General features: G+C 48.7%; 1 protein-coding gene across 4 annotated transcripts in view; it reads right to left on the bottom strand.

Moving 5' to 3' along the window:
* BICDL1 (BICD family like cargo adaptor 1) overlaps positions 1–12564 on the bottom strand; it is a 49258-nt gene extending 36694 nt beyond the window's left edge. For all 4 annotated transcript variants that reach the window (XR_010442144.1, XM_064726855.1, XM_064726857.1 and 1 more), the window contains exons 1-2: positions 12244–12564; positions 7425–7640 (exon numbers count right to left, since the gene is read on the bottom strand). Coding sequence is in view for 3 of the 4 variants with exons in the window: in XM_064726855.1 (XP_064582925.1) it covers positions 7425–7640; positions 12244–12564 (537 nt within the window). In the remaining variant the exon portion in view is untranslated. The remainder of the gene's footprint in view (positions 1–7424; positions 7641–12243) is intronic.
* Positions 12565–13220: the final 656 nt, after the last annotated feature.

The following is a 13220-nucleotide window of genomic DNA, read 5'->3' as shown; positions in this document are numbered from 1 at the left end:
GTGCGACAGGAGTGGCTCTGTGATGGCTCCCGGGGCAGCCCGTGCTGCCTCATCCAGGCACGACAGCCTCGGAGGGTGGGAGATGAGCCGTGCACAGCCTGCAGGCTCAGTGCCTCGGGCAGACAATCATTTCCCTGGTGCCACGGCCGAGCTGGACTCCCGGGAGATGCTCTGTGCCAAATCCCCAGCAGGGTCACTGCGTGGGCTCACTGATCTGCTCACGAGGGGCTCTTTTCACCCAGGATGTACAATGTTTGTCTGTCCCAGCAGGCTCAGGAGCTCATTGTGGATGGTACAGACAACAGGCTGCCTGGGGCTGGTACCGCTCCAGCGCGGTTTTGGGGGGGGAAATCGCCGTGAGCAGAGGAGGGAAGGCGGGGAGGGGCCCGCGGGGGCTGCAGAGAACACGGCCCGGCAGCGAGGCGAGCCCACGGGGGTGGCAGACGGGCCGCGGCCACCGCCCGCCCGCCTCGGACGTCACAAGTGCGTCTCCCTGCGTGTCCCTGACTGTCGTGGCGTTACAGGCACAGAAATCACACCCGGTTACCACGGCAACAGCACCAGCCGGGACATGCCGTGCTGTCATCATCAGCAACGGCGAGGGGTCCCCGGGGACGGAGGGGATGCTCTGCTGCCCCAGGGGAGGGTGAGGGTCCCACCCAGCCCCTGGGACCCAGGGATGCCACCATCCTTTTGCCCAGCAGCAGCGACTTGTGTAGTTCCACTGCCTTAGCAGGAACATTTTTTTCTAATCTAAATAGTAGTTTAATCCTTTTCCTAGGGAGGGCTTTGCTATTCAGGAGCCCCTGTTTTATTCCATGCACAGCTTTCATAGAAGCATGAAATGTTAAGGGATTGGAATGGACCTTACAGATCATCTAGTCCCAATTCCCCCTGCCACAGGCAGGGAATTTTCTCTCTAGACCAGGCTGTTCCAAACCCTGTCCAACCTGGTTTTAAACATTGCCAGGGTTGGGACAGCCACAACCTCCCTGGGCAACCTGCTCCAGTGTCTCAGCACCCTCACAGGAGAGACCTTCTTGCTAATACTTAACCTAAATTTCCCTTCTTTTAATTTTTCCCAATTCCCCCTTGTCCTATCACTACAGCCCATTCTCTTTCTGCCCATTCCATAAGTGTTCATCAGCCAAAGGACTCAAGGGTAAAAATCTTTCACAAAATGAGTGTGTGCAAAATCCTTGAGCAAATTCTGTAGGGGTGCTCCCTCTCATGTTTGCTGAAATTACTTTGGCACTTCCTGTATTTATTCCTTGATATCTGGATGGCCCTGTTCCTGTTGGGTCCCAAAGCTCTGTGTGTCCTAAAATGGGGTTAATGGGTGCTACAGGCTTGGGCTGACTCTCAGCAGAGGGTTGAGCCTCTCTCCTTGTTCTCTCAGAAGGACAAGTGCCACTCAGCAGTGACCTCAAGGTGTTTCTCCATTACCTTCTAGGGCACTGAGTCATTTCATTGAAGGACTCTGCAGGCAGCTGCAGTCACGTCCTATATTCACAGCCTCAGCATGGAAAGCCTCAGCACTCCAGGCCTGATGTGGCACGAAGCTGAATTATTAACAAGTGCTCTCTGCTAGAGGAGAAGCAACTGGAGAGAAGGAGCCTCATTTCTCATTAGTATTCCCTGGGTGATCAGGGATCTGGCTATGTGGCGTGAGGATCTGCTGATGCTCCAGAGGGGTGGGGAGCTGGGGAATGAGGTTACTGGGAGCTTCACTGGAATCACTGTTCGGCTCTGTCTGGTGCTGGTGTCTGTTTCCTCTCACCTCAGCATGTGTGACACGAGTGTGTGCCTCATGCCAGGCACAAAACAGTGCTCAAGGGCTGTCTGCCTTCCCCCAGGGAATGAGCAGCCCCACCAAAGCTGCCGTGACAAGCAGGTCCTTCAGCCCCTTCAACAGGAAGCAGTGCTGCCCTTTCTCCTGCAATCTCCCCTTCCACTGAATTTGGACTGCTCAGTGGTGATGCAGGTGAAGATTTGCTACTCAGGACTCTGTGCTTGAGGAGTTCAGTGCAGAGCTCCTTCTAATAATCTACTCACTAAATAGGTCCTGTAAACATTTTGACGAGTAAAAACTGGAGAGTTTTTATGAAAAAGAATTCAGTGTAGTGGTTGATCTGCACCTTGAAATGTAGGGAGAGTAAAAGCAACTCTTCTATAGTAGGAGTCCTAGTAAAATATATGTATTGTATAAGTGGCCTTGCCCCAATCCTAGTAGTTCTAAATGGGCTGCAGCTCTGATGTCCTTAACTGGGTGGCAGCTGTGGCTAATGAAGATAACTGGGATAAAAGGGGGTGGGTTGGCTGGTCAGGGAGAGCCTTGGAGGAGCCCTGATGAAGAAGCAGGAGTAACACTGCTGTGAAGAGCTGTGTGTGAATAAACCACCCAGGAGGTATGGGACTCTAGAAATATAAATACAACAATGTAATAACAACACTCTTCTTTAGCCCAGGTTCACTCAGGATCTTTGGTTAAAAATAAACCCCCTGAAGCAGGACTTAAATTCAGCCTGACTTGCATCTCTGCTAAGGATGGAGCTCCCAATAGACCCTGCTGGGCTATTGGAGACAATTTAATAAACAAGACATAAGGAGGTTTGCATTAAGCACCTGTATAGATAAAATAAGGAATTAAAGACATAATTCATAGTGCAATTGCTACAAATGTCTGGCATGGCAAAAGCAGTGCATCTTGCCCAGCACACTTCTTCCAATAACTTTCTTTTTCAGTGAATAATCTGAATTTCTTAAAATCAACATTGTTCCTATGCTGATAGACCCAGCAACAACCATTCAGAAAAATCTCTTCAAATAACTGACAACAGATCTGCCTCTCCTGTGTTCTTGACCAAAAAAGGATGTATTTAAAATACAAGTAATTTGGAAAGGAGAACACATTATGGTTAGCTTGTTCTTAAATAAAAACCTGTTTCTTTCAAAGCAAAGCCAGGCAGTGCCTGCCAGTTCTCTAACATCCTGCATGTTAGAGCATGAAGTGAGAAACTTCAACTGAAATATTACTGAAAGGAGGCTTTTGTGGTTAGTAAATAATACCTCCTTTGGAGAATTGTGGGCTGGCTGCTCCTGTTCCTGCTGTAGCAGAGGGATTGACTGAAACACCTCATTCTTTGTAGCAGCATGCTGGCTCTGGATGCTGAGTGAATCCAAGGAGTTGGTGATGGAGGGCCCCTCTGAGGGATGCCACAGCAGCCCAGCGTTCCCCTCTAAACACAAGGAGCTGTTTCAGCAGTGCAAGATGACACTCTGCCACTGCCCCGGGAAACAGATTTGCATTGCAAAACCTACCTGAGCCTGACATTGTGAAATCGCTCCCGGTGCTCCATGAACCACAAAAGAAGCCCAGCTGAACCGGGCAGCATGAGCCTCGCCCAAGCTACACGCAGCAAACAGCTCCAGGAGCCAGAGCTGGGGAGCAGGAAATGTGTGGGAAAGCCATCTGGTGAAGGCACTCAGAAACAGCGTGGAAGTCTTTTTTCATTCACTTCCTGAGAAAGTAGTAATATGCTGTCTCATTATAGGAAGATGACGGCTTGTTATTATTATTTGTATTAGTAACTCCTAGAAGCCCAAAGGTGGGGACAGACTCTTGCTGTGCTACCTGCTGTGGGCACATGTAAGAGGAGACCTTTCCCTGTACACACTCCTCCATAAAATGACAGAAGGCATAGGATTGTGGTTTTTGTGTTTTTCTTTTTTCTTTTTCTTTTTTTATCCTTGTGGGGAACTGAAACAGATGGGAGAGACTGAAGGAGCTGGAAACAGAACATGTAATAATTCCCAAGCCTTGACTTTCTCAGCAGAACTGTTCCTTGTCTCATCCTTTAGCTCTGAGCAGTTCTGGTGAGTGGTTTGTACCCTGGCACACTGCTCATGAGGAGCTCTTCAGTTCTCCTTGGTAAACTTGGCATTTAGCTTGGTGTGGACACACTGCTGAGAGCTCCTGCACCCTTTGCTGTGCTGAGGCAGGGGGAGGGAAATCAAAGCAATGTGCAGAAGGGATTTTAATCATCGTGTAGCAAATTAAAAAATACTGTGGAGGTCTTAAACTTGCTCTTTGGCATTTCAATCATGTCTTTCATCATGTGCTCCCAGTCCAGCCAACCAAATATTCCCCATGGTTTAATGCTGCTCTAACCTCAGGCAGTATCTTTGTTCTGCTAAAAGCAGAGAACCAAAGGCTGTATTTCAAGAGGAGGCAAAGTTCCTTATAGCCTACTTACTATTATTAGATATTTAAAGTTCTCCTATATCACCACCTCATTGGAAGACCTCAAAACTTTTTAAGGACCTTATTTTAGCCTCTTGGTGACAGAGGCAAGAGGCTAATTTTTAGATACTGGAATGGACTTAAAATTCCTATCCTTGAGTTTTCCTTATCAGTCTTTGCTGGAACTGATGATGGATTTTTTCAGTCCCAGGCATTAATTGCAAGACAGAGCTTTCCAGGTCCCCTTGCTGTCCTTGTGTGGGTGTGTGTGCTTGGTTGGTTGGCATTAGTGCCAGGTTTAGACAAAGTGAGTATGTGTTGGCTTTTCATCTCTAGGGAAGGCAGAGTTTAAAAAATGTCCTAAGGACTAATTAGTTGGTGAAAGCATGGCAGCAGCAGGAAGGAGGAGGGGCAGGATGGAGGAGATGGTGGCTGCTGCCCTGCTTTGAGATAAAAGAGGCTGAAGCCCAGGGAATCCAGAAGAAGCAAGCAGGACCATGTGGGCTGGCAACTCCTGAGGCCGACTGTAATTCAACACACAGAGCCCAGTGCCAAGGGGATACCTTCTCCAGGAGTGAGATGATCAAATGTTGTTAAGTGGGGCCATGAGGTGTTAATTGCTAAAAACGGTAGAAATTCAAATTTAAGGAGCTTTTAGTGTAGAATGACTCTACCAGAAGGAAGCCTGTCTATGTGTCCTGTGAGTGAAGCAGGATGGGGCAGACTTGAGGCTCTGAATAAGGCTTTCATCACCTTATCCCAGACTTCTCATAACCCTCTGCTCCCAAACAACCCACGGAGACACAAATGCAGAGCCAGGAACAAAAGGAGGATACCAGCAACACCTTAAACCTCACAGAAGCTGTTACAGCACCTCTTTGTAGGACTTTTCCTCCTCAGTGCTCAGCTCATGATCCCAGGAGAGACTCCAGCCTATGGCAAGCACATCCATGCTACTCTTATTTGTCCTTTTTATTAATTGGAAGCCTAAGTGGTAACAGGAGCCAGAACTACATGGGTGCAGGGTTCAGGCAGTGCCACTGCCTCAGGGATTACATGTGTAACCTCTTCAGAATAAGAAACCAGACACATGAGACTGCAAATACACTATGGAGCAGCAAATATAGAATATTAAGCAGCTAATATAATGCTAAGATTTTAAAAAGCCTCAGCTAAAGCCCTGAGAATGACAGCAGATTGTTCCCTACTCTCTTTCAATTTGTACAGATTTTCCTGACTGTGGGAGGACTGTTTACACCCTTGCTATACCCATTGCTGTATTTGAGCTACTGGCAAGTTTTGGCCAGGTGACAAACTCAATGAGCACTGAATCGTGCCTCAGCAAACATCAGCTCTGTCTCTGTCAGAGCTTATCTGCATTGGAGAAAAACTGTCCTCCAGGCTGGGAGCAGGGCTGGGCTGCAATGGGGAGGGCAGCAGCAATATTCAGCATTTTTGAATGTGGCAGTTCTGAAGTGGGTCAGTGAAGACCATTTCTGGCACTAACAGGGAGTTAAGGGCACAAAACCCATGCTTGGACACCACATGCTGGTAAGCTTGGTGGTTCCTCTGACAAGGCTTTGTGGAGTGGCTCTCTGAGCATCTGGCTGTGAGAGGTTCCTCCAGCACAAGTATCACATGAGGATAATCCCATCTGGTTTAAAAGCCCAAAACAAGCTGTCTGGTTTGCCTCTCCTACCTTCTAGTCTGTTCTTCCAGTTTGTGCTTATGCTGGGACAATAACAAATCTTACATTCCCCAGCCAGTGAGAGAAATCATACACACACAGAAGGAGCCAAGTTCTTAGCCCTGGATAAGAAACCTGACACAACACAGGGCTTGTGCAATCTTGGGTGGAAATCCTCATCCATGGTGTATGTGGAATATGCTCTGTCCAGAGAAAAGGTGAAAGATCTGTAGCTCACTTGGGACACATTGCTTTAAAAACATGGACAAACTAGTAGCATTCCTGAGCTAAGGAAGATCAGGTCCTTTTGGGTTTTTTTTCTCTCTTCTTTTTAAAGTTAGTTAACCAAATTGGAATAAGTGACTTTTTAAATCCTTGACAAGAAAATCTACAGTGGAATGAGGAATGATTTCCTCAAGTGTCAGAGTGTCATACCCAACACTAGCTCCTCTCACCTCCGGAGGCACAGGACAGCTGCACACACAGCTTGAGTGAAGACCTGTAGATCTGGCCCTCTTCAGAGTCCTTGGATCCCAGTGCTGGGGTTGAGGTGTCCACCCTCCCATAGGCAAAATCCCTGTGTCAGCCCCAGAGACACAGCTCTGACAGAATTTAGTCTGAGAGAAGTTCTTACAGCATGAGGTGGGCCTCTTCAGCCTGAATCTGTGTGTGTTTTTGTTCTATGCTATTTTAGGAATAAGCAACTGATAACAAGCAAATGCTTTCGTCTGCTGGAGTAACTGTGTTCTCAAGCATTAAAATTATGGTTTGTACTAACTGTCCAGTGGGGAGGAAAAAAATCAAGGCTCTTAATTCCAGAAGACAGGTTAACTTCTGTGGGAAGGAGGCAGAAACTGTTAAGTCTTTTGCTGTCAGAAAGAAACTCACGCTGCAAGTATTCAGTCAATTAGGCTGATTTGTAGCAGCCTCACTATAAATCCTCTTTCATTCACAGGCAAGTTAAGCTCTTTGATGAAACACGGCATTCCAAGGAATTTCAGTAGGTTCTCACACATCTAACCATGGCAAAGTTATCTGTAGTGACACACCATCTGAGAATGACATGGTATGTTCAATTCTACAACATCACAGCCAATGTATCTCAAAAGAGGGAGGCCTGCAAAAAGCTTTTCGTCCCACTGTTGCAGATTAGCCTTCTTCTTGCATGCTAAATTTGTTCAGCCTATTAGTAAATTAGAAACAGATTTTCTACATCAGTTCTAGATATAAAAACAGTTGAGAGAGATAACTATGCAGTAAATGACCACTCAACCCAGAAACACAACTGTTTTGCCAAAGAAATGCATCACTCCTTAGAGGTGTAAAATCAGTTTAAAGGCAGTGTGTGTTATCACAACACCTGTGTAACATAACCAGAGGCAGAACCCTTTGTTTCCCTGGAAGCTGGAGCTTCCCCACTCCTTTGCCCCAGAGGGGGATGACAGCAGAGCTGTGCCCCTGTCCGTGCCCAGCTGTGCCAGCCAGCTGACTCACCCTGCTGAGCTGGTCCAGGAGTCTTTGGTTCTGCTCGGAGAGTTCCTGGACAGCGCGCGTCTTCTCGCGGTCGGCCTCGCGCAGGTGCACCTGCTGCTTCTCCAGCTCGTCCTGCAGCTGCTTCACGTCGCTCTCCAGCTCGGACACCCTTCCTTCCCACTCTCCCTCCTTGTTCTCAAACCGCCGCCGCAGCTCGTGCTTCTCTTGCTCCAGGTGCTACGTGATGGGGGAGAAGAGGTTAGGAAGGGAGGGAAAAGGGGTCAATGTCTCCTTTTCCTCCTCTATGCTAGGGCTAAAACCTCGTGCAGGAAAGAGGATGGTGCTGGAGCGTGACAATGCCATGGAGATAACAATTCCACATCAGGGCAGGTCACTGGCACTAAAGCCATTTTCCATTTCCAGCAATTGGCCTGTCCTTGGCCACTGGAGTTCAGCACATTGAATTTTTACTGAAATAACTGCCAAAAGAGTGAAGTAGGCTGCATGTCAATAGGCGAGATATATAGGTCAGACAGAGCAATTGATTTAGCAGAGCCTAGTTTAACTCCAAAGCAATATTTCAGTGGTCAGTGGCATAATTTTTTTAAAATTGCCTTTATAGTCAAAATACACAAACTGTATACCCTCACTGTTGGTGAGGAATGTAGATGAAGCATCCTTGTTGTCATATGGGTCTCATGAACAACAGCTGAATCATCTATCCATTTGCTCCTTCTATTCCTGACCTAATTAGTGTCTGAGAGTTTGATAGTGCACAGTAACTCCATTGTTTGATGCAGCCTGCTCTGGAATGGCAATGGATGCAATGAACTGGTTGCTATAGACATTATGTACATCCATGTTCTGGGTTCAGGTTTCTTAGAAACCACTCTAAGTTCTGGAGACTCTGCTCTGCTTTGGATTGGCTGGAAAATGAGGGACAGCACCAATCTGGTGAAACTTTTACATGTTTTACAGGCTCAGTTAAATGAGGGCTTGATTGAAACAGAGCTGCAAATCAGGTCAAAGCAGATTTATGTTGTGCCCATTTGAAAGAATCCCTGCTCCAAAACCCTGAGTTTGAATTTCCCTTGGTGGCTGAAGACACACATTTACTTAGAACAGTCACAGATTGGGGACATGGGCACGTCTCAGGATCAGCAGGAAACCTGAAAAACGGGAGTCCTCTCCTTGTTGGTTGTCCTCTGATCCCCAGAATATTCTCCTGCTACTCTTTATCAGATTCCCCAGTCTTTAAGGAATGTGTCTTAGAAAAGAACAGAAACCCACTGGGCCAAGCACTTGCCTATTTCTCCCAGGTGAATTGTTCCCTGGTGAACAATTCCCATGGCACTTCTGATAGGAGGGAAAAATAAACCTGCTAGGTGGAAAAGAAAATTGCACTGCATTTATGTGAAGTGGCTTTTTATTGCTTGTTAGAAACACAGGCTGTGAGGGGGCTGTTTCCCCTGGGTGCCTACTGCTGATGACACACAGCCTCCCTGGCAGGGTCCCTGTCACCTTCCCAAGCAGGTCTGAATGTCAAAACCCTCCAGTACCTCTCCAGCTTCTGGCCTGTGTATTGCTAATCTTCCACCTTTTTTTGCTCTGCCACACAGATGCCATGTTTTCTCTTTCTTCACCTGATCCCCAAATCCTTATCTCCTTATTTCCTATGCTCCTTCCAGCCCAGTGTAGCAGCATGTTGCTTGTGCCCTTCAAATCCTTCTGCAAATTCCAGACTTTCATGAAAACCCTTAAATATGAAGGAAAGTTGATTAAAAACAGTGGCCCATAGTAGGGGATTTCCCCATGTTTCAGACACTAAAAGAATGAGCATCCTTGCAAATGAGAGCTAAGCAGTAATATAAATATTTTAATGCAATAGGTAGGCATGAGATCCCAGCACCTGGCCCATGACAACCATTGCAAAGAAATCTTGTTTGTAGTCCAAGTGTGGCTGGAGCAGCCACAATTTCACTTTCAGCAGCACACTGAAAATTCTGTCTTTTATAGCTCTGCCTCTTTCACTGCTAGGCAACGTTTAGAAAGATCCAGGGCCTTCTCTAAATGGAAAGTGGAACTTCAGCCTGCTGAGAAGCAGCACTGCAGCTGAAGTGCCCCAGACACCCAAATGTGATTTAGAAGCCACCGATAAGCCTCGTCAATCATTTAAAAAGCACTTTAGTTTTTTCACTGCAAAAGAAAATCTCCACTACACAGAGCCCCAGTAAATGGCCATCACAAAGGCTGGCATTAGAAGAAGGTGAAGCATATGAAGTTTATTCTGTTGTGACAGAGAAACCAGAACAGAGCATGGGGGCACAGAGAGGCTGTTGCAAAGAGGAGGAGAAGCCAGAGGAGATGTGTTGACTGGTCCCTCCTGCTCCTGTCAGCAGCCATCTCTCCTGGCCTGCCCTCACCCCAGCACCTGCAGGGGATTTCTGCACCTAGTGCTGATAGGGCAAACTGCTGGCCTCAGGAGGGGAGTTTCTTGTTTCCTGAGTGTCTGTCTCTCCATTCACCAGCTGCTCATTGATTTTTAAACAGAACTGCTTTCTAGAAGATGTTTTCTTCTGAAAACAGCTATCTTCAACTTAGCTGGGGTGGTCCTCATCTGAACAGATGAAAGCAAGGGGAGGTTTCCCAGCTGATAAAGAGGGTTCATACTGTAAAGTGCTTGGACACAGCAGGCTCCTGTGTGTCAGAGAAACAGCACCATTAACTGTTTCAATCCCTTAGAGAGGATAAAACTGTCTAGGATCACATATCAGAATTTATTACAGAACTTTAATTTCATGATTAGAAATGAATTTAAATTCAGGCTGTGAAATGAAAGGTTTGCCAGAGTAGGTGCATGGCAGGAATGCTGTACCTCAGCAATGAACCCACAAAACTAGAACAGATTTAATCTTGAGGCAAAGCACCCAATGAGCAGACCAGGAGCTTGGCTGTTGTGAAATGGAGAGGCTTCACTGAGCTCTTGTAACCAATTCTGAACTGTGAACTGGGACAAAATATCTCCTTTTAAGTGCTAAACATCATTATATCAGGCTGTCGGCAAGGATCTCATCTGAGACTTTGCTTTGTGTCACCATCAGAAAGTTCTCAGCACAGGGAAGGAGGGAACAGCTGTGGGTCCTTCCTCTCTGCTCCTCTGAAATAAAAAAGCTTATTGTGAAATTTTATTCACTTCAGTGGCAACAGGAGGAGGCCGAGATTTAATCTGCAGAGGCTGGGATTATCAAGCTTGTGTTTTAGAAGATTAATGTTGAAATTTGATTTTTGTGTGAAGCAGCACTGGGTTAAATTTGCCAAAGACAATGGAAAAAAAAATGACCCTAAAGTAGATAACACTAACTCCTCTCAAATGGGTAGCCTGGAAAATAGCAATCTGTTATTCCACTGGGAAGTTAGGGTGATAGTAATGGGATGAAAATATGTAAACAGCCCGTTGTGTTTACAGTCTCTTCCTTTACCTTCTGAATGGGCCTGTGAGAGCAGAGGTAAACATTTGTGGGATGTTATTTAAATTACTATAAAGTCGTAGTTTCTCCCCTCTCCTTTTCACCTCTACATTTTGCAAGCAGTGAGTGGTATTTGAGGCTCCTGAACTCCCTAAGAGGCAGCTTGCTGGGTACCTAAACTCGTGCATTTTTCCTGTAATGGTAGGAAAGGTTTTACTCCAACTCCTAAGGAAAACCATGTCAGCACAACACCACATACGTCTGTTCTGACTTAAAGATCAACCTGGAAACATTCACTCGGGAAAATTTTAATACTCCGGGAAATTCTCATCTGATAAACAGAGCCACTAAGCAACAATTTGAGCAAATGTCACCTTCACTATTTTTTTATTAAAATAGCAAAGGCAGGGAGATTGCCTTGCAAAAAGGAAGGGATCAGCTGAGGTAACTGACAAGCTTAATAAGAGAGAGGAATTTTTGTCAGGAGAACAAAGGGCATACAGTAATTTCACAAATCCTCTTGAACTTGAGAAATGTTAAGTCTGTGAGGAAGGAATACAGGAATATTCAGGACTGTGCAGAAAGGACTGGTCTAGGGCTGTGACTTTAAATGTGAATGTTAATCCAGCACTGTTCAAACTCTCTCCAGAAAGGTGAGAGAGGCTTTCCTTAGCCTTCTAAGCAGTATTACTTATTGGAAGAAATACAATTTCAAGAGCAGCTATGAGGAAGAGTGAATAATAGTGGTTCTCTCACAATTGGGCAAGAGTCGTTCCAAAAAAAAAGCTGCCTGCACAAGTCCTTTTCTTTGTAATAGCTCTATTTTATCTTAAAAAATCAATAAATAGCTCAATCCCCCGAGTTCCTGGCAAAGAGCTCTCTCCAGATACCTGTAGGCATTTTTTAGAGCCAGCAGCTAAGAGCGATGTATCATTAGGGCTTATCTCCTGCCATGCCTAAAGCCTTAGCTGCAACAGCTTAAGCATAAGGGTCACATATGCTCTGTAGCTCAGTACCTGCTGTGCAAATTTAACTTCCGAGGTATTTCTGTGACGAGATGAGCCGCGCACATCTCTCCCAGGTGGTCCTGGGGCAGAAGGGCCCCCCAGGAGCCTCCGGAGCGCGGTGCTGCAGCCCGGCCCCGGCCCCACACGCCGGCTCTCGGCCGGGGGGATCGGGGGAGAACGGCAGCTTTGCCTCCCCCAGGCCTCGCAGGCATTGCTCAGACCCTTTCTTCCCCGTCACGGCCGCAGCGCGTCCCGTGGGCTGCCCGGCAGGGCCCGCGCCCGCCGCTCGCCGGGGAAGCGGCCGCGCTGCGCGGGGAGAACCCGCGGGCCGGGGCCGGGGCCGGGCGGAGCGCGGCGGGGCCTCACCTCCAGCTTGTCGGTGAGCTCCTTGTGCATCCTCTCGTACTGCCGGCTCATGTCCTGGTTGCGCTCCAGCAGCGCCTTGCCCAGCCGCGCCGCCAGCACCAGGTCCTTCTCCTTCTGCCGGATCAGCGAGAGCAGCTCGGGGTCGCGGGCGGCGGCGGCGGGCGGCGGCTCCGGCGGCTCCCCGGCGGCGGCCAGCAGCGCCAGCTCCTCCTCCAGGGCCAGCTCCAGGGCGGCGGCCCCGGGCGGCTCCATGCCGCCGGCGCTGTCCGCCTCCGCCGGTGCTGACCCGGCGGCGGGCAGGCGCAGGCACGGCGCCGACATGGCCCTGCGCGCCGCCGCCGCTCCGCTGCGCCCCCCGCGCCCGGCCCGCGGCTGCGGCGGCTGGGCGGGGAGCGCCGCCGCCCCCGGCCCCCGCCCCCCGGCGCCGGGCCCCGGCAGCGCATCGCCACCGCCACGGCCACCGCCACTGCCACTGCTGCCGGCGCCGCCAGCGGCACCGGGCCCGGGCGGCGCGGGGGAAACCGGGTCCTGCTGGCCCCGGCTAACCCGGGCAGGTCTCGCCCCTTCTGCCGCAGGCCCAGGCCAAAAATCCCCCCAAAACATCGGCGAAGTCCCGGGAGGGAACTTGGCACCCCCGAGGGGCACAGCGCGTTCTCCTCGCTCGCCGCTCGCTCCCCCAGAGCTCTAGCGGGGCTCTTTCGGTTGCCAGAGCAGCTCTCGGGATCTTTGTGCTCAGTAGTTCACCCCGCAGAGCTGACTACAGCTTCCAACAGCCACCGGGGCTTGCTTTCAATTTCAGATTGTTTGGCATGTTCTCGGGTAACATTTGTCCTAAAGGTACCCTCAGTGAACGTTGGGAGTTGTAGTCAGTTCAGCTCCCAGTACTATTCCCTATATTAGGGGTAGGACTGGTTGGGGTTTCAGTTTTGGTTTTGTTGATTTTTTGATCTCCTTAAATCCCAGTACAGGAGGGAGGC

This window comes from Zonotrichia leucophrys, chromosome 15 (assembly GCF_028769735.1).
Source record: "Zonotrichia leucophrys gambelii isolate GWCS_2022_RI chromosome 15, RI_Zleu_2.0, whole genome shotgun sequence".
NCBI classification, from domain to species: Eukaryota; Metazoa; Chordata; class Aves; order Passeriformes; family Passerellidae; genus Zonotrichia; species Zonotrichia leucophrys.
Note: the sequence above shows the minus strand (reverse complement) of the source record. Positions and strands in the feature narration are given on the sequence as shown.